We start from the raw sequence: 20,679 nt of genomic DNA on the forward strand, positions 1-20,679 counted from the left end.
GGCCTGCAGCGTGTGATGTGTTCCGGTCTCCATGCTTGCCTTTGCCATTGGGGCAGTTTGATGTAAGAGTCAGGATTTCTGGCAGCTTTCCAGCAGAGTGCTGGTGGCCATGGCTGTGGGGGAGGCTGCCTGAGCCCCCTGTCTGTGGGGACAGATGGTCCCCGAGGGCTTGCTGCTGTGGCCATATGTACCTGTGGGAAACACGTCCACGTTAGCCCCTCCACGGTCCTGCGTGTAACATCCACAGGCTTCTTTGGGATGCCTTTCTCCAGCAGAACCCTTGGGGCAGCAGTGCTCACGTGCTGCGTGCCCAAGGGGACCCTGCTGGCCTTAGAAGAGCTCTCTGCGCCATCCAGGTTCCCACGCACCACTTCTTGTCAGGTGGGGGTAGGGGGTTCAGTTGTCTGAAGGAAGCTCGTGAGTGGCTGGGGTCCAGGCCAGGACTCAGCCTCTGGTTCCCTCCCTGAGTCTCCGGATCTTTCTCGAGTTTTTGGAAGAGAGGCAAGGGATGGCACTTGGATGTAGAGCAGTGGTTCCCACCGGGGTGACTGCTCCAGGGTCACTGGGTCATTTCTGGAAACATCTGTGGTTGTCATAACAGGGTGCTCCTGGTATTGAGAGGGTAGGGACCAGGGATGCTGCTCGAACTCCCACAGTGCCCAGGACGGCCCCCCACAGAGAGTGACACGACCCCAGTGTCTACTGTGTTGAGGGGCAGACCCTGGCGTGTCTGGAGCTTTCACAGGGTCACTGGGCACTTGGCATTCATTCACTCCTTCTCTTGGCTGGTGTTCATCAAGAGCCTGTTGGGCCCGGAGTAGCCGTTGATGCTGGGTTGACACTGCAGTGAACGAGGTCCTTGTCCCTGGAACCCCAGTTTAGTTAGGGGAATAGATAGCTGTAAACATCCCTGGTGGTGCTGAGGCTCCAGGGAAATGACGAAGGCGATATTGGAGCCGTGGAGGTGGGGGGGGGGGTCCCTGGGCAGGAGGGCCACGGGGCTCAGGTCAGTGGGGCTGGAGTTTGGGTTTGCCCCAGGGTGGCTGAGAGCTATGGGAGCCTGTGGATTTATCCAGGGGGAAGGGTCTCAGCTTTCATTTGGTTCTCAAAAGGCCCTGCGACTGTCCAGGGTTCAATTGGGCCCTGCATTCATGGATAGCGGGATGCTGGCCATGGCAGGCACGTGTTGGGGCGTTGGGCAGTAGGCTGGCAGGACCTGGGGGTTCCCGAGTTGGTCTGTGGGACGAGGTCCTGCTGCCCCTCTGAAGGAAGCTGCCCTCACCCCCACAGGCACGCGGAACGCCGTGCTCAACACGGAGGCGCGCACCATGGATGCGGACGTGTTGAGCCGCCGCTGCGTGCTCATGAGACTGCTGGACTTCTCCTACGAGCGGTACCAGAAGGCCCTGCGGCAGTCAGCCGGCGCCGTGGTCATCATCCTGCCACGCGTCACGGCGGCCGTCCCCCAGGACGTTATCCGGGTGAGACGCCGCCCCCACTTACCACGCAGGCTTAGGTCCAGAAGCTTCCGTGGAAAAAAGAACGCTGGGTTTGGAGTCAGCCGTGTGGCCTTGGGCCATTCATGTCACCTCCCTGAGCCCTTGCCCTTTGTCAGTGGTCCCTGGGCCTCAGTGACTCCGCCCCCAGGGGACATGCTGATATCTGGGGACATCTGTGGATGTCACGACTGGGGGTGCTTCTGGCATTAGGTAGGTGGGGCCAGGCCCCCACAGTGCCCTGAATGGCCCCCCACAGGGAATGATCCTGCCCCATGTCACCAGTGCCGAGGGGGACAGATCTGCTTTGAATGAATGGGGGTCTGATGGGCTCCCCTCAGATCTTGCAGTGAAGATGCTTTTGCAGAGGAGAAGAGAGTGTGGGAGCCCATGCTTACTGCAAGCTGGCTTTGCCAGGCGGTTCATGCCCTCTGTCTGTGTGGGAACCTGCGCTGCCAGCTTGGGAAGCCAGTGCCTACTGCCCACTTAGAGCTGAGGGTGTGATGGCCAGTGGGCGTGGGACTGTCCCACAGTGTCGCTACACCTTGCCCCAGTGTGGCTGGCCCCAGTGCCTGTTCCCAGCCCACTTCCTCTCTGCTGCGGATCGTCCAGGGGGGCCCCGGGCATCGCCACACCTCACCTGTTCCTCCATCCTCGATCCCCCTCCTGCTTTGTCCTCTTCAGCAAAATCTCAGCCTTATTAGCTGCCTCAGAGCAGGTGTGCTTCCAGGCGCTGGCCTGCCTGCCCTCGAGGGACAGCCATTGGGCATCCCCCCCCATGCCACTTAACGTGCGTCTCTTCCACAGCAATTCATGGAGATTGAGCCTGAGATGCTGGCCATGGAGACCATCGTCCCTGTGTACTTCGCTGTGGAAGACGAGGCCCTGCTCTCCATCTACGAGCAGACGCAGGCCGCCTCCGCCTCCCAGGGCTCTGCCTCTGCCGCCGAAGGTGCGCTGGGGCCCTGCCCTGGACCTGCTGTATCACAGGACTCTGCACTTTACGGCCCCACCCTGCCCCACGCTGATTTCCAGGCAAACAAAAGCTTGAGAACCACTGATTTGGAGGGAGGTATTTCCTGTCTTCAGCCCTTGGCTGTTTATGGAAAACGTGGTGTTCTCTGTCCCTTTTACCTGCTGCATGCTAGGTTGGTGGTGGGGGTGGTCAGCAGAGTTCTTGAGGAGAGGAGAAAACCCATTTCCTCCGACCCCATAGACTGAGGTCGCCGTAGTGAGCTGGGAGCAGGAGTGGGTCACTGTCAAAAGTAAGATAGCAAAATTAAAGACTTGCAGCCTAAAGGAACCACCCAATGCTGTGTTCTCACCTGTAGAAACGGCAGATGTAACAGGAACTAAATATTCAGAGCTGACCGGAGTGGATTAGGCAGGCAGGCTTGTCCACACTGGTAGACTCAGCCCAGCTCCTTGGGGAAACAGTTTGGCGATATGTGTTTCAGCTGTAGACAGAGAGTCAATCCTCTTGGCCAGGTGGTCAGCTGCATGGGACGCTAGATTGGGGGTTGGCAAACTACAGCCCTGGGCTATGGTTGTCAATAAAGTTTTATTGGCACACGACTGTGTCCATTCACTTACCTATTGTCTGTGACAGCTTTCATGCTACAACAGCACTGGTGAGTGGCAGTGGCAGACCGTCTGGTCCTTTATAGAAAAAGTTTGTCAACCCCTGGTCTGGATCAAATTCATGACAACAGCCATCTGCCTTGTGATTTTTTGGAAAGACCTAAATTTCCAGTTAGAGCAGGAGAGAGGAGCAGTCTTCTACTTAGTGGGATATTATGAAGCTATTAAAAATGACATCAGGGTAGAATTTTGAGCAGTGTGGGATAATGCCTATTGTACATTGGTAAGTGGAAAAAACAGGATATAAAATCGTAAATAATGATCATGACTTAGAAATAACTTGTTTATTTTGGAATAAAACTTAGAAGTTGCAAAAATATTATAGTTCCTGAGGGGCAGGCTTCTCCCAGCTTCCTCCAATGGTAATATCTTACATAGCCATTACAATTGTGTCTTTAAGTGCGTAAAGAACAAAAATGGACTCAAGACAGCGAGAACTTATAGGCATTTTTAAAAGTCCCTGGCCCCAAATGACAAAGTGGCATCCACAGTGGTCTGTCTGCTTGCACTGAGCGAGGGGGCCTCTGTCTCCTGTCTGGTCACGAGTGGGTTACAAACCTTTGGGTGCCCACGCTGTTTTGGCCTTTGGGGCTGGGCTGGTGGATCGTGGCCCATCTGATGGGAAACTCCTGTTTCTGGATCACCTCTGGGGTGACCGTCTTGTGGATGCTGAGTTGGTCCTTGGGAGACTGGGTCAGAGGGCGTGCACGTGCCTATGTAATTCTACAATGGAGCCCTAAGGGCACCCCACGCACTCCCTGCCCGCCCGGGGTGACTGTCTCACCAGCTCTCATCATGGATACCAGGTTCTTTCCTGTGTCTAGTCATCGCCTTGCGTTCTAGTCTGTGTGGTCAGTTCTGCACATGGCTTTGTGTGGACTGAACCCCTAGGGTCCGGGGTGCTGGCTCTGGTCAGAGAACTCCCGGGCTGACCCCCCTCTGCTCCTGTCCCCAGTGCTGCTGCACACAGCCACTGCCAATGGCTTCCAGATGGTCACCAGTGGGGTCCAGAGCAAGGCCGTGAGCGACTGGCTCATCACCAGCGTGGAGGTGAGTGCCGAGACCGCTGTCGTCCTGCTGCCCGGAGGCCATCAGTAAGAACCGGCAGTCAAGCGTGCTCGTCCGCAGCCCTGTGCTGGGGCCAGGCACTTCCTGCAGTATTAATGGGGCGCCTGTGGGCCCAGACCCCCAGGGGCTTACACCTGCTCCCCAGTCCCCCTCTGCCCCGTGTCAGCTTGCAGGCTCAGGTAGAAGTTGGGGTGCAACCACATTGTCAGCCGTCCCTTCCCCTCCAATACTAAGTGAGTGAGCCTTAGGGCTGTTACACAGAGTCGGTCGAGAATCCCATGCTTTTCTGAGTACTTTTTGAGCCCCCACTGTATGCAGGAGGCAGTGGTGAGCAAGATGCCATCCCTGCCTTAAAGAATTTCTCCCACGTATTCAGAGGGACCTCAGGGACATCCAGGCTGAGAGGCTTGGAGCCAAGTGCAGGGGCAGCGAGGCGGGGACCAGGGCTCTAGGTGGGGCAGGCTGCCCTGCAGAGACCAGGTGGAGAAGACAGGCCGGGCAGGTTGATTCAGGTTCAGGGGAAGCCACCATAGCCTCTGAGCAATCGATAACGATAATCAGATGAATACATCTTTTAAGACTGCGTAAAAGATAGTAGTGATTGGGCAGAGAAAACCACACTAGCCAGAGTCCTTGTTATCAGGCTTCCAGAAGTTGGGTGCAGCAGCAGTTGGTCTGGTTTCCCAAGGGGTCACAGCAGACGGAGCCACCAAGGGTCTTGTGGGCTCTTCTCACCATTTGGGGGTCTGTTACAACCTGTCGTCCCGGATGCCGTGGTCTTTGGTTCTAGAAATGTCTGTGCTGCTGTGAGCCCTCTGCCATCCCTGTAATTCACATGGGAAGCAGGGGCCAGGGATGAAGCAGGGCGCTCGGCCTCCCTCCCACTCTCCACTGCCAGCGCTGGGATCCGCACCCCATGGGGCTCTTGGGGCCCCATTCCCAACTGCACTATTTTTCCCCATCAACAGAGTTCTGCCGTCCGAGATAGTGGCTTGGAGCTCAGCCTTTGGAGGACAGGCTTGTTTTCCAGGGGGAGAAGCACTCTGGAAGAAGAGTGAGCAGATTCTGGTAGCTAGACCTGCCCTTGGCCGAGGCTGGCCCTCGGCCTGTACCTGAAATAAAGTTTTATTGGCACATGGCCACACCCATTCGTTCACGTATTGTCCCATTCGTTCACGTATGACTAGTCATGACAGAGACCATAGAGCCAGCAAAGTTAAAAATACGCCCTTCCTCCTAGTGCCAGATAGGGGGCCGCCTGGGCTATTCTGGTGGTCACGACCCCAGGTGGCTGGTGCTTCACAGTCTGTCTTTCCGCAGGGGCGGCTGACAGGGCTGGGAGGAGAGGACCTTCCCACCATCGTCATTGTGGCCCACTATGACGCCTTCGGAGTGGCCCCTGTACGTATGTGCTTGTGTCGGAGCAAGGGGGGTGGGCACACTTCCTCCCACACTGCTCTGGCCCAGTGCAGCGGCAGAAGCATCAGTGTGGACAGTGGCTGCGGTCAGAACAGCAGCACCCCCTCTGAGGGCACCTGTGCATTACCACAGGTCTCCATGAGGACCCTGCAGGGTAGGTGTCATCTTGGAGCTGAGAAGACAGGCTAAGCTGGGGTGGGTGTCGTAGCCAGGGCCCCACAGCAGCTAGGTGGCTGGGCCAGGAATTGCCCCAGGCTGTCTGTTAGGGTCTCCAAGATACTTGGTTGATAATTTGCCAGGAAGACCCCAGGACTCAGCAGGTAGTCGTTCTCATGGCAAGCTTCCATTGTCTCCTCTTGGCGGAGTCCCGCAGGATGCACTTAATTTCCCCAAAATGAGTTGTGACAATGCATGTGAGGTCCCCAGCAGGCTCACATGGACCCAGGCAGTGCCCAGGGTGCTCACTGGGGGTCGGTCACGTGGGACCCTCTGCTTGGCACATATGAGATCCCAGACTCCAGGAGAGCAGGTGCTCAGCGTGAACCACGTGTTTACACAGGCCGTTTAGGGACAGGGAACCCCCAGAGTCCGGTTCCAGACACTGCTGAGGGCCAGCCTTGCAAGCCGGCCTCTCTGAGGATAGAAGTGTGAGGCCCGCTGAGCCCCGCTGCAGGCTGCAGGCCTTCCCAGCGCCGTGCTCTCAGCCCCGGCCCAGTGAGGTGGGGCTCACGCCGGAGTGCAGATCTACCTCCTCCTTCAAGAAAGTCTTGCTTTGAAAGAACAATCAGCTGAACCAAACAGGGTGCTGATGGTGGGTGGACCTGCAGCCTGGCATGAGCAGCTGACCATGCCACAGATGGGTGACAGCTGTTAACTGGGCCACACCACCTGGAAGGCCAAGGCCATCCTTGAGCACGGCTGGACCAGCTGGGGCCCAGAGACAGGTCCTGAACGGTCAGCTTGGGACACACGTCTCCATTGCTCATTATTCCTTTTTAGACCTTTTGGGGCTTATTTCTTACTGTCTGTGAAATTAAGAAAATTTTTTTGAAATATAATTCCTATAACATAGAATTTACTCTTTTAAAGCATATAATCCAGTGGTGATTATACAACCATGTGGTGTATTCACATGGTTGTATAATCATCGTTAATTCCACAACGTTCCTTCACCCCAAAAAGGACCCTGTCCCCATTAGCAGTCATCCCCCCCCCACCTCCCTTCCCCAGCCCCTGGCAACCAGTAACCCACTTGCTGTCTCTGGATGTGCCTGATGTGGACATTTTACATAAATGGAATCACTGTGCGGCCTTGTGTGTCTGGCTTCTCACTGAGTGTTACATTACCCCCTCCCTATGACTTTTAATACCATTAATACACTATATGTCGGTTTGTGGACTGTGACCTTGGGAGGGTCCCAAGCCAGTATGGAACCCAAGATTTTTTTATTTCCCCAAGAACCAGTCGCCCCATTGGGAATACTGTTTCCATTCAGAACCCAGATGCGTAGGGGGAGCTTTCAGAAGCTCAAGGCGGGTGGTCTGGCTGGCTGGAGGGAGCCTGCGCTGACACCCCCACGGTGGCGGCCTGCGGGTCCCCGGGCACATGCCGAGGCTGGACTATGGCTGCCCTGGTGGCACAGCTAACTGCCGGGCACAAGGCAGAGTCAGCCAGGAGACCCAGAAGGGCCTCGAGTGTCCAGGGTCTCAGCCCTGTGGACATTGCAGTGCCGTCAGTCTGGGGTTCTGAACAGGGGAGTGCAGCATTCCCAGCTGTGCTCTAAATGTGGACGGGACAAGATTGGGGACAGAGTGCTGCTGCTACTGTGGTGGGGATTGCGAGGTGCTGTGCGTGGCCGAGGGGGTGATTGCTGGCCTTGTCTTGCCCGCCTGCAGTGGCTGTCACATGGCGCTGACTCCAACGGGAGCGGCATCTCCGTGCTGCTGGAGCTCGCTCGCCTCTTCTCTAGGCTGTACACCTACAAACGCACCCACGCCGCGTAAGTGATGGCCAGGAGGGAGGAGCCACATGCTTATGGTGCCACACCAGTTACATTTGAGCCTCGTGGCCCAGGGGCGGTTCCAACCCCAGGAATAATGGTGTGTGTATTGAGGGCTGTGGGGGCCAGGCCTCTCCCACATCCACTCCCTGGAACCCCACCCTGGAGGCCCTGATGCTGCTGGTCCCAAGAAGGGTTGGGATGCTTTCAGCTGCAAGTAATAGAAACAGTCACTTAAACTAGAGTTTCCCCATCTCGGCACTGTGGCCAGGTCATTCTCGGTTTGTTCGTCCACATCCTGCACTGCCCTGGGGTGAGTGTTGGTCTCCTAGAGCTGTGTTACCAAGCCCCGACACGGAGTGGCTGAAAGCAGGTATTTCTGCTCCCACTTGTGGAGGCCAGAAGTCCAAGATCAAGGTGTCAGGTCTGGTGTCCCCCCTAAGATTCTGGGGCAGGGTCCCTCCTGCCTCCCCCAGCGTCTGGGGGCTACCTGCAGCCCTCGCAGTTCCTTGGCTTCTGGCTGTGTCACTTGAGTGTCTGCCTCCTTCCTCACATGGTCCTCTCTCTGCCTCTTTTCCCCTGTAAGGACCACTGTGGCCCTGGTAGGGTGGATGGGCGGGGGCAGGGGAGGCCCAGAGGTCTCATTCTTTGTGACAGCCCTGGCTTCGGGCCCACAAACAGCCTGAATTCCTTTAGTTCTCCATCCTCCTGAGTCTGTTTCCCGGTAGGTTGAAACCAGGTCATCTCAATTTTGAGAGCTCAGAGAAGCCTCTGGAGCAGTCATCCAGGGGTGACTTTGCCCCCAGGGTGATGTCTGGGGACATCTGTGGTTGTCACGACTCGGGGAGCTCCTGGCATTGAGTGCGTGGGGCTGCTCAGCACCCACAGTGCCAAGGGCGGCCCCCACAGAGGTGACCGGTTCTGTTGGAAGCGGTGGGGCGGTGAGGAAGCCCTGTCCTACGGGCTGGTCAGGATTTCATACTTGAAGGAGACCAGGCCTCCTTGTCAGGGACCTGGACATCCCACCAACCCTGATACCTCTGCTCCCCCCAGGTATAATCTCCTGTTCTTTGCCTCTGGAGGGGGAAAGTTTAACTATCAGGGGACCAAGCGCTGGTTGGAAGACAACCTAGATCACACAGGTTGGTGGCCCCCAGCTGGCCTGGGTTGTGGGGTCAGGGGCCCCAGATGGGTGAGGGCCCCCAGTTTTCGCCCTCCCCCGTCAGCTCCTACTGCTCCCACAGATTCCAGCCTGCTCCAGGACAATGTGGCTTTCGTCCTCTGCCTGGACACTGTGGGCCGGGGGGACAGCCTGCACCTGCACGTGTCCAAGCCGCCCAGGGAGGGGACGCTGCAGCACGCCTTCCTGCGGGAGCTGGAGATGGTAGGTGCTCCTGGGGACAAGGGAGCCTTCTGGGTAGTAACTCGACCTAGTGCCAGGCCTGTGCCCATTTCACAGATGGGCCCCCTGAGGCTCAGGGACTCGGGGTGTGCTGGGACATCTGTCCCAGTGTCCCTCGTACGCTGGTGTTCACCATCGTCCAGGCGTCAGACCAGGTGCTTTGCAAACCCCAGGGGCTTGAGTGAGCCTCGGTTGGGTTTCCAGGGGGCAAGTGGGTTTCTCCCCATTTCCAGATGCGGTGATTCAGGGCAGGACTTGGGACCCTCTGTGCTCTCGGCCCTGCGTGGACGTCTGTGGAGCGAGCTGGGTGGAGGACCCTCTGTAGCCTGGCTCTGCAGGTTATGGCCCGGCCCCCATAGCAGTGGGCGGGCTCTGACTGCGCCCCCTCCGCAGGTGGCCGCTCACCAGTTCCCGGAGGTGCGCTTCTCTATGGTACACAAGAAGATCAACCTGGCGGAGGACATCCTGGCATGGGAGCATGAGCGCTTTGCCATCCGCCGGCTGCCCGCTTTCACCCTGTCCCATCTGGACAGCCACCGCGACGGCCAGCGCAGCAGCATCATGGATGTGCGGTGAGTGCGGCCCTGGGGTCCCCCATAGCCCGCAGCCATCTCCCTGTCTGCTGCGCCCTGTGAACAAGCCACGTCCTAAATCGTTTCTTCCACAGTGGGGGCTAGTGGTGGGCACAGTGCCTGGAGGCAGTGAAGCCACTATGTGGCTGGTGGGGAAGGGGTTGGAGCCAGCCTGGCAGCGTGAGAAACAAAGGCGGGTGGCTTGCCTGGGCTCGCTCAACAAGGGTTGCTGGGGCAGGGAGGACATGGCAAGTGGCCTGGGGTCCCCGGCCCCTTTTCACGACCCCTAGACCCTGAGCATGTCAGTTCACATGTGGCTCCTGCTCCCAGGCCTTTGCACGCTGTGCGTGGCCTGGACAGCTGTGTCGTCTCCCTGGACCCTCATGCCTCCTTGGGAGCCCTCCCCACCCAGTCCATCCTCACTGTCTCTACGTGACGCTGGGAGTCTCTGGCCTCTGCTGTTTTAGGACCTGACGTCCTCTTGGTCTCCCCTGGTGGCATGATAGCCCTCAGTGGGGCTGGGGTTTTACGGTGGTGTCAGCTACCAAACCCTGAGCCTGGGACAGTCTGCCTGTGCCCTCTCATTGGCCAATCCTGGGCATCGGCCTGGCTACTGGACATGCATCTGCTGGGGAGATGAGAGAGAAGGTGGTCCTGGAGGGGCACAGCCTAGAGAGATAACAGGCACAGCAGGGACATTGGCTGGTCCTGGGGCATCAGGGAGGCTTCCTGGAGGGCTTCTTGGAGGAGGTTGCAGTGAAGCTGAGGTACCTGAGCAAGAAGGGCATTCCAGGTCAGAGGGACCTGTGAGCAAGGGAGAGTTGGTGGGAAGGAGGCACAGGGTCCAGAGAGTGAGCCCAGCCACCCCCCACACTCACCCCTACCCAGGAGGCCCCAGTACCTCACACCCACTTGGATCAGTGACATTTTACCCCCAAAGTTCCTCCTTTTAGGTGTGTGTTGCCAGCAGTCCTTGGTGTCCCTTGGTGTGTGCTGTTTCACCTCAGTCTCTGCCTCTGTTGTCACATAATTATCTCTGTCCAAATTTCCTCCTTATGAGGCCACCAAGCCATTGGATTAGGGCCACCCTACTCCAGTGTGACCTCGTCCTAACTAATCACATCTGCAAAGATTGGTCAGTTCCAAATCAGGTTACATTTCCAGGTTTGGGTGGGTGTGAATTTGGGGGGACATTCACCCCACTACTAGATGTTACATTGACTCTGCCCTCAATAACCCATGGAGGTAGGTGCCCTGACCACTCCCATCCCATGTTCCAGATGAGGAAACTGAGGCCTAGAGGGGTCCAGACACTCTCACAGGGAGTACCCCCACTTCCCCTTACCCCCGAGGGCACTGCACAGCCTTGCGAGGAGGGCAGGGCCCCCATTTTAAAGCAGAATCCGAGGTATGGAAAGGTGCCCGCCCTGCCTGAGGAGGCTGCGGCTCTTCTCATTTTTATTATTGGATGTGTGATTGCCCTTGTGTTTGGTGATTGTAAGTGATGCTGATTGCAAACATAGAGATTTCTTTCAAATCTGCCCTTGAAGGTCCCGGGTTGACTCTAAAACCCTGACCCGCAACACGAGGCTCATCGCGGAGGCCCTGACTCGAGTCATCTACAACCTGACTGAGAAGGTGAGACACCCGCTGCGGTCGCAGCCCTAGGCTGCGTAGGCCATCCCGAGGTAGGACCCTGGGACCTGGTGAGCCAGGTGGGCCTGGACTCAGGACCCGTCCCTTCCTCTGTCTGCAGGGGACCCCCCCAGACATGCCGGTCTTCACGGAACAGATGGTAACCGCCGGGCCGGATGGGCAGGGGGCCCAGGGTCGTGGGGGGGGCAGGGCTCCTGTGACCATGGCCGCGTCCCTCGCAGCAGATCCAGCAGGAACAGCTGGACTCAGTGATGGACTGGCTCACCACCCAGCCCCGTGCTGCCCAGCTGGTGGACAAGGACGGCACGTTCCTCAACACCCTGGAGCACTACCTGAGCCGCTACCTGAAGGAGGTGAAGCAGCACCACATCAAGGCTGACAAACGGTGAGGCGCACGGCTTCCCCCCCCCCCCCCCCCCCCGTCTCGGCGGGACCGTGAGCGGGCTCTTCTGGGGGCTGCCCCCACCCCGGGCGCCACATGGGGCAAATACACAGTACTGGGCGAAAAGTAAAATGATAACTAGAAAGTACAGGTTCCCAGTGAAATTAGAGTTCCAGGTAAGCAACAAATTGTTTTTTAGTATAAGTGTGTCCCATGCAGTGTTTGGTACACTGAGAGCCTGTTCCTTGTTTGTATGACATCCACATAGAACTGACGGATGGCCTGGGTTTTTCTCTCCGCTCTGGTCCTTGTGTGCCCAGGTCCCTGTCTACTCTCGGGTGCTCCTCCCCACCACGAGCCCCCTGGGTTTTGTCTTTTTTTTGCTCCCATCTCCCAAGCTCCCAGTTGGGCTTCCTGTGGTAGGAGGGGCGCCTGCGAGCATCTGTCTCCGTGCCCTCGCTCGGCCTCCACCTTCGTCCCAACTCGTGGTGCACCTGGGAGACAGTGCTTAGACAGAAGAAACCGAGGCTCAGAGTGGACCCACAGCCGTGGAGCCTGGGTCTCTGATTCCCAGGCCATGGTCACTTTCCCTCTATAGAAATGTTTCCTAGACCAGTAAAATTTCTAGTCACTGTTTTATTTTTAAAGAGTATGTCTTAAACACCCAAAACAATAGGAAAGAAGTTCACTTCAGAATAAAGGACAGTCCTTCCGCAGGAGGGGTAGTGGCAGCCTTGAACAGACACACACGGGGTGCTCCCTGCCATGTTCCTGGGCTGGTGGGACCTCTGGGTGGTCTGGTGTCTGGGGGCCAGACGTGGCCCAGCGTCAGGCCTAGTCCACTGAGAATGCACTCTATCCCCAGGGACCCCGAGTTTGTCTTCTACGACCAGCTGAAGCAGGTGATGAACGCCTACAGGTGAGCTGCTGTGGTCCATGAGTGGGAGGCTGGCACTGCCCCCCTGCTGGCTAACCCCAAAGCCAACACCCTCCCCTGACCCCTGACCTTCCCTCCCACCAGGGTCAAGCCAGCCATTTTCGACCTGCTCCTGGCCGTCTGCATCACCGCCTACCTCGGGATGGCCTACACAGCGGTCCAGGTGAGCGGGCGGGACTCAGGTAGGAGGGTGGGCTGGCCAGACAAGTTCTGCCTAGATGCAGGGGACCCCACAGCTGGCCCTGGGGCCTTTCGCGGTGGGGATTTTTCCCCGGCGCCACTTGTCCCCTCACTCGCATCCTCCCGCTGTTCCCAGCACTTCAACCTCCTGTACAGAACAGTTCAGAGACTGCTCCTGAAGGCCAAGACGCAGTGACGGGGCCCTGCCAGCACCCGGGGCCCCGCCTGCTGCCCACAACGCACAGCCGGCGTTGCTCGCTCGGCAGCGAAATCCCGAATTACAGAACTTTTCTGTGTTGCTCTTGAGGATTTCGGGGATTCTTTCTCTTTGTCCTTCGAACTCCCTTGGAGGAGCGTTGGGTGGCATCCCAGGGCCAGGCCACGGACTTGGGAACAAGCCGCGGATGAGCCCCTGGCCCAGGGGTCAGGCCTGCAGCCCGCAGGGTGCTAAGCCAGTGTGGATGGAAGGAAACTCACCTGGCACAGCCCTGAGGTCTGTGCCTGTCCTCCACGCTGTCCGATCCCCCTCAGATACTCTCTTCCTGTTTGTCTGAAGAGGGCAGCGCCAGCCTCTGGGTCCCAGGGTAGCAGCTTCTCCCTCGGAAGCCTCTGTCCCCCACTCAGGCCAGGGCTGAAGGGATGCGTCTCCCCTGAACCCCGTTGGATGGCTGGTGCCCTGAAGACCCAGCAGCCTCCCCCACTCCGCCTTCCCATCCGGCCCCTGCGTCGCTTCCCGTCACTGGAGCCTCTGGTTCCTCTGTTTCTTTTCGCTGCTCCCCCAGGATGGCCAGCATCTCCCCAAGGCTGTCTTCCCTGGGCTTCCAACCCCTGGCCCCTCAAGGGGGAACCTGGTGCCTGCAGAGGCCCCGGGCTGGAGGCAGCCGTAGAGGAGGCCCTGGAGGAGAGGCCCACTGGCCTCAGCTTACTTGCTTCTTAGCCCAGCTCCCTGAGCCCGTTTCCAATCTGTGAGGAGGATGTGTCCTGGGGCCGTGACATCCATGTTGGGGTATCAAGCGGGAGCTTGCTGGAGAGACGACTATGGGACCCAGAGGGGGACGGTGTGGGCTCCGTGGGCCTTGACCAAGCCGTCACTCCACAAACTAGACGCCTTGTGGGGTGTGAGCTCAAGAGTGGGGAGGAGGCCTCCAGTGCTGGGTGGACCTCAGGGAGACCCAGGTGTACTGATTCATGAGCAATACAAGCAGCGAAGTGTCACGTGCTAAGGGGAGGGCCAGCATGGAGGAGAAAGGGGCTCCAGGCGCCTGGACACTGAGCTGCCGTAACGGGTAGGGGGTCTGACCCTCCCAACCCCCGCCCGGCCTGCCTCCATCCCCTCTCTGAAGCCAGCTAACTGGAGGGACTGGGCTCTTCTGGGGGCTGTCTCCGCCTTGCCAGGTGACTCCCCCAGAAACTTGACTGAGTGCTCGGCCAACCCTGGGGCCTCATGCCACGGGGGGGCTGGGGAGGGTGACAGCGGTGGATGCGCCCTCTGGGGTTGCCGAGTGAGCATCTTCCCTCCCCAGGGCAGCCCGTCAGGACCACTGACTGTTCAGGGCTCAGGCTGATTGTGGGACATAGTCGGACCATCAGAAAATAAAGCCATATCGAACAATCAGCTTTACGTGTCCTGTCCAGCGGCTCCTGGGTGTGTGGGCAGAACTGGTTCTTTCTGAGGCTGTGAGGGGGTCTGTCCTGTGCTCTCCCAGCTTCCGGCGTTCCTTGGCATGGCTCCTGTCTATGTCTCTACCTTCACATGGTGTCTTCTCGCTGTCTGTGTCTCTAATAAGGACACTGGTCATTGCTTTAGGGCTCATCCTACTCCAGTACGACCTCATCTCAACTAATTACAGCTGCAAAGACCCTCTTTCCAAATAAGGTTTCATTCTGAGGTTCTTAGGGGAGATGAATTTGAGGGGACACTATTCAACTCAGTACAGGGGTAGGCTGTGGGGAGGCCACCCCCACCGGCCAGGCCCATCGTCAGCCCCAAACCAGGCTCCAGGAGGTCTGTTGGGGCTCAGTGCAGCTAGCCACTCTAGGTTTTATGGGGTCCCGTTCTCTGCTCCAGGCCTGTGAGCTCCTGAGGATCTGCCTGGTGTACCCAGTTCTCTGTCATTCCACAGACATCGTTGTGCATCTGTGTTGGGCTGTAAGATTCATCTGTGAAGGAAAGGTCTGCCTTCCGGAGCTTGTGTTCTGGGGAATGGGGGAGGACAGACAAAATATGGTTTTAGAGATGTGTGCTGTGGGGAAAATTAAGCAGTGGGGGAGGCAGGGTGTACTGGGAGAGGCAACTTAGGGTCATTGGTGGAGGGACCGAGGAAGTGAACGGTGGATCCTTCTATCCCGAGGGAGGTGGGAGCCCTGGAGGGCTGTGGGCAGAGGGGGGACAGCACCTGGAGGGTGCTCAGGTGCCCCCTGGTGGCTGCTGAGGGGAAGACACGGGGCAGGAGACGGGTGAGCAGGGTGGAGGGGGCTGTCTGTGCAGGTGTGATGATGGGGCCCAGGTGGAGGCGAGGGGTTTGGGGGATGCAGTGGGCAGATTACTGAGGGCAGGGGTTGGGTTCCCAGAGCCCTGAGGCGGGGCTAGAAAGGTGATTCTGGAACCTGAACATGGGCTGGACCCAGAGGGGAGACTGCTCCCAGGTTTCCTTAGCTTGTCCCCAGGGTCATGGCAGCCTCTGCTCCCTTCTCTACTCTGCCTTGCCTCCCCCCACCCCCTAACCTCCCACCCTCCAGCTAAGACGGGAAGGTGTCTTTGGTCCCAGCATGGACTCAGGTAAAACTCCCCAGGTGTCAGAGGAAAGAACAGCCTGCCTTCTCATATTAACCTAGGCTGATAGCCCCTTTTTTACACAAAAAGTTCCATTGATTGTAACCAAGACAACAAAAGCCACCAGGAACCCAGCTGGCTAAGACAGCCGCCATCAACATGTCCAAGTGTTTTCATCCTGTTTCCCAGTGTATGTGGATATATGTACACGCAATCTCATTTTGAAAATAGGACTCATAAAATGTTTAAAGTATTTCTGTTTACACAGCTCATTGTAGGCATGAGGGGCGTGCAGCGAGGCTCACTCACCTCTGCAGCCATCACCACACCGAGGTAGTGACCATTTCCTCACTCTCCTTTGCAACCTCTCCCTGTGCCCTTGTCCCCAGGCAACTGCTGATCGTGCCACTACAGATTAGTCTCATTCAACTGTGAAGTCAACCAATATTTGCCCCCCTGCAATGTGCTGAAAATGAGAGCTGCTGTCCCCACCTGGGGCTCCAAATCCCCTGGGGAAGACAAACAACAAGTTGAAATACCGGGGGATGGACAGTGATGGCTCCCCAAGGAAGGGGCTTTCGAGTGAAATCAGAATGACAAGGAGTAAGCCATGGAATCCAGAACAGTGGTCCAGGCAGGGGCCACAGCCTGTGCAAAGGCCCTGGGGCAGGATGGTGCCTGTCATGTTGAAGGAGCAGTGAGGAGGCTCATTTGGCTGGAGCAGAGTGATGAGGGGGAGAGAGGGAGGACGTGTCAGGCCGCTTGAAGGGGCCTTGGTGAGCTGTTTGCATTTTATTCTTAATGTGATGGGTAACTGGGGAAGGGGTGGCCCAAGGAGAGGAGGATGTGGCCTGACTTGTATTTGGAAAGGTCACTGACTCCGCAGAGATAATTATGAAGATGAAATAAAATCAGGCTGCCCATGCCAGATACATGAGGGCTCGTTCTGTAGGCTCCCTCGGGGATCATGAGTGCCACCTGAGTCCCCCATCAGCCCTGGGTGGCAGCGAACAGTTTGGGCAAAGGCGTCCTTTAAAGGGTACTGCATTTTCCACCAGGACCCCAAAGGGGTCCCATCCAGTGTCTTTGACCTCTCCTGGGGAGAGGCCTTTGTTTGAAGGCAATAAAACACAAGCTGCTGTCCCTTGTAACTACCTTGATCTCTCCCCCTCTTGCCCAGAAGCATCATCAACTGCTTGTATCCTTTTCATTCTTTAAAATAATTTGTAGGGGCGTTTGGATGGCTCAGTTGGTTAGCGCGTGAGCTCTGAACAACGGTCGCCGGTTCAATTCCCACATGGGCCAGGGAGCTGCGCCCTCCACAACTAGATTGAGGGACAATAACTTGGAGCTGATGGGCCCTGGAGAAACACACTTCCCCAATAAAAACATTTTTTAAATGAATAATTTTTACATATACTTTTATACATAGATAATATTCAGCATTTTTTCTGTACAGCTTAAACGTAGGTAACATACTGTCTTTATCTTGCATTAACTCTTGCTTTTATGTTTCATTTTCACTGCTATATAGTACTCTATCCTCAGAGAATACCTTGTGTCCAATCCCTCCTGAGGGACACAGCTTGTGTCCAACTTTCCATCATCACAAACTCTTGTAGGTGCCTTTTGGCACATTGGGAAGGAGTGTGGATTTGGCTAGAGGTCAGCAAACTGCCACCCATGACTTAGTCCGGCCCGCTGCCTGTTGTAAATAAAGTTTTATTGGCACATGGCCACGCCCACTCTGTTGTGTGTCTTCTGTGGCTGCTTGCACACTGCAAGGGCAAAGCTGAGCAGCTGCAGCAGAGACCATGTGGCCTGCCAAACCCGAAATGCTTACACACGCACACCCCGCCACCCCGCCACCCCACCGCTGTTTACAGGAAAATTCTATGCTGTTCTTCTCTTGCATTGTGGAAAAGCTTTGGCCCCTACCAGACAGCAGAACAGATCCATTTTGCAATGGACACACACTGGTGACTTCTTTAAACATTTCAATCTCAGTTCTGAGAGTCACTAATGACCCCAAACATCCTAAACACCTACAAAGGCCCAGAGCAAATTGAGCAGGAGTGCTAAGAGAAGTGTGGTCCCCAGGCGCTGCTCAGGCTCCACCCTTGGCCCAAGTCACATGGCATCCTTAATCCACGCCTGCCTGCCCAGGAGGAGGGAAGCAACCATGATGCTTTGCAGCTGGGGCCCAAGACAGATGCCAGCCCACAGCTGGGCTGGGTGGGTGGGCTGGGGGCCAATTTACCTGTGTGGCTTTAAAGGGAGAAGTTAGCTATATTGCCCAGCATTCCACAAACATTTCTATTTTCTAAATTTTCATTTTGACACAATGTCAGAAATAGGAATAGTACACAGAACTTCCTAAACCCTTCATATCTCCTGTAAATGTTAACATTTTACCACCTTTGTTTTATCCTTTTCTTTGTCTCTGTCTGTCTCTTTCTCTCTGTCTCTGTTTCTCTCTCTCCACCCCCTTCACTCCTAAAAACGCCAAAGTGTATTTCCTGAAATCCAGGGCATTCTTCTCCCTCATAGAACAATCACCCAGGTCAGAAAATTGACACCAGTTCAATAGTGTTAACAGATTAATGTTGGCCCTTGTCCCCAACAGTGTCCTTCACAGTAAAGAACACTCCGGATCATGCAGTGCATCCCGGGTGCTGTCTCTCTAGCTGCCTTTACCCTGAATGGCCCCCGTCTTCGTGTCTCACTGTCATGACGTTTGTTACGAGTCCTGACCAGGCTTTGTGGGATGCCCACCACTTTGGGTTTCCTAATATTTCCATAGGATTGGGTTCAGCTGGCATTTGGGGGTGGGGTGGGCATATCACAGAATGAAGTGAAAGTGGTGATGATGTGTCCTCGGTGTGCATTCCTGGGCTGTGAGCCCTGGTTGTGTCAATAATGGGGTGTCTCCCCATTCATAAGCAAACTGTGGGCAGATACTTTGAGACGGTGCAAATACTTTGTTACTCCTCAAACACCACCCTCTAGTTTTTCACACACCCCCAGTGAGTCCTGCCCAAATCCGTGATCACTCCGGAGGTCACCACGTGGGGATTTTTCTCTCCCTCCCTGTACATTTATTCATTGGGATTACACACCTGCTTTTATTTCCAATTTACAGAAGATGAAAGGGAAATTCAGACAGGTGAACTATCTTGCCTTGAGGTCTTGTGGCAAAAGGGAGGCAGAAGTGCCATTCACAGTTTTTTGTTAAAAACAAACACCAAACAAACAAACAACTTTGTTGAGATATATTCACATACCATGAAATTAACCCTTTTAGGTGTACCACTGAGTGGTTTTTAGGCTATTCAAGGAGTTGTGCAGCTGTCACCTCTGTCAAGTTCCAGAACATTCCATCACTCCAAAAAGAAGCCCCATCCCAATTAGTAGTCACTCCCCATCCGCCTCTCCTCCCCAGCTCCCGGCACCCACTGACCCACTTCTTGTCTCTGGATTTGCCTGTTCTGGACCTTTCATATGAATGGAATCGTACGATATATGAGCCCATGCAGTTTTGATCACGTTACAGGAACCCACTGGGGCTGGCTCACTCAGAAATGAGAATGTGTTTCTCTCTTTCTCCCCCTAACTTTGGAAACAAACCTACTGAACACTGCCAAGTTCAATATGATACACACTCAGCCCCACAGAGGGTAGGTGTCGACTCCTCTGTTCCCAGGGAAAGCATTCATTGGCCCTTCAGGGCAGGTGTCCACTCCTGGTCTCAGGGGCTGTGACCAGAGGGGCAGAGCCATGTCAAAGGAGGGATGGAGGGAGAAGTGGCCGCGACCCCTGGGGGAGGGGTGTGGGCTGGATCTCCTCTCCTCTTGCCATCCCCTCCCTCACTTCCTTTTCCTAACCCCCAGGCTGGCTTAGGGGTGGCCAAGCTGTGCCTCAGACCTCATACCCCCACACCGTGTCCAGGGAGTGAAGTTTGTTGAGAGAGGGACCGGTGAGGGCTTGGCCCAATGAGGAATCCTTTCCCATCCCTGAAGCCAAATGGTGGGGCTGGGGACCTGGGAGAATCTGCAGGAGGGTGAATAGGCAGCTCCTTCCCAGTCGGGGAGGCGGTAGAATTAGGGGTGTGGCCACTGGAGGTCTCTGCTTTCTGTCTGTAGATGTGTGAGGACAGGAGGCTTCTGGGATGGGTAGGGACTTCTATGTAGTGTTCCCAGGAGACACACCCTGAGCCCCTAGGCGCTGGTAGGGTGGGGGTGCTTCAACTCCTGGGAACAGAAGAACCGTAGACAGCCTGGGCAGCAAAGGACTTGGGGGCACAGAGGGAGCAAGGCCAAAGGGTTGAGGGGACAGGGTGAGGGTGACCATCACTCAGGCTGGCTGTATAGAGACCACCAGAGGGCAGAGGCTCCAGCAGGGGCAGCTTCAGGCTGGGCCTATACCCGCTGACCCTGCCCCCCCAAAATGACCCTGACCTCCGCTGACCCTGCCACCTCCCTCCCAAGCAGAAAGCCACGGTGTTGGCAGAGGGGAACAAGGTTTGGGAGGTCCCAGAAAGGACCAGGAACCATTTCTCACTCCTCTGTGTGGGGCTCAGCCCTTTTCACACCCACAGTCTATGAAACGAGTCTTGCTGTGAAAAGTTGGGATTGGAACACAACAGACATCTCCCCAGAACTTTGCTGCCCATCGCCCGGAGGCTTGTGAGGAAATGCAGAGTCCAAGTCCTAGTCCTTGGACCTATTGGATCAGGCTCTGCATTCTTAGCAGGACACCCAGGCTGGCACATGCACGTGTGAGAAGTGTAGGGGGACCCTGCCCCTGTCCCCAACCCAGCCCCTCTGCTGAGGTAAGCGCCTTACCTGTCCACATCAGCAGTTGTTACCCGGGGTGATTCTGCCCCTCAAGGGATATTGGGCGATGTCTGGGGACATCTGTGGTTGTCACAACTGGAGCTGCTCCTGGCACCAAGTAGGTAGAGCCAGGGATACAGCTCAACCTCTACAGTGCCCAGGGTGCCCCCACAGAGAACAATATGACCCCCAATATGTCCAGTTTTCCTTTAAGATTATGTAAGTTTATGTAAGTATTTTGAGAAACCCCATTCTGGGAGATGAACACTAAGGTGCAAAGGCCCTGGGGCAGGTTAATGAGGAACTGGGTTCAGAGAG

The 20,679-nt window shown here is 56.3% G+C and overlaps 1 protein-coding gene across 7 annotated transcripts in view; it reads left to right on the plus strand.

Annotated features, from left to right (window-relative positions):
* Positions 1 to 20,679, plus strand: part of NCLN (nicalin) — a 29,000-nt gene that overhangs the window by 5,781 nt on the left and 2,540 nt on the right. For 2 of the 7 annotated variants that reach the window (XM_074337554.1, XM_074337551.1), the window contains 14 exons: positions 1,291 to 1,481; positions 2,304 to 2,568; positions 4,093 to 4,187; positions 5,526 to 5,606; positions 7,521 to 7,624; positions 8,678 to 8,766; positions 8,869 to 9,008; positions 9,420 to 9,598; positions 11,149 to 11,236; positions 11,355 to 11,393; positions 11,476 to 11,639; positions 12,502 to 12,555; positions 12,658 to 12,736; positions 12,890 to 14,368. In XM_074337554.1, coding sequence (XP_074193655.1) covers positions 1,329 to 1,481; positions 2,304 to 2,568; positions 4,093 to 4,187; positions 5,526 to 5,606; positions 7,521 to 7,624; positions 8,678 to 8,766; positions 8,869 to 9,008; positions 9,420 to 9,598; positions 11,149 to 11,236; positions 11,355 to 11,393; positions 11,476 to 11,639; positions 12,502 to 12,555; positions 12,658 to 12,736; positions 12,890 to 12,949 — 1,590 coding nt within the window. In that variant the 5' untranslated portion in view covers positions 1,291 to 1,328 and the 3' untranslated portion in view covers positions 12,950 to 14,368. Of the gene's footprint in view, positions 1 to 1,290; positions 1,482 to 2,303; positions 2,569 to 4,092; positions 4,188 to 5,525; positions 5,607 to 7,520; positions 7,625 to 8,677; positions 8,767 to 8,868; positions 9,009 to 9,419; positions 9,599 to 11,148; positions 11,237 to 11,354; positions 11,394 to 11,475; positions 11,640 to 12,501; positions 12,556 to 12,657; positions 12,737 to 12,889; positions 14,369 to 20,679 lie in introns of those variants that run through there. The other 5 variants (XM_074337555.1, XM_019744207.2, XM_074337552.1 and 2 more) reach the window with 4 other exon arrangements.

The sequence above is a fragment of the Rhinolophus sinicus genome, linkage group LG07 (genome assembly GCF_036562045.2).
Source record: "Rhinolophus sinicus isolate RSC01 linkage group LG07, ASM3656204v1, whole genome shotgun sequence".
NCBI classification, from domain to species: domain Eukaryota; kingdom Metazoa; phylum Chordata; class Mammalia; order Chiroptera; family Rhinolophidae; genus Rhinolophus; species Rhinolophus sinicus.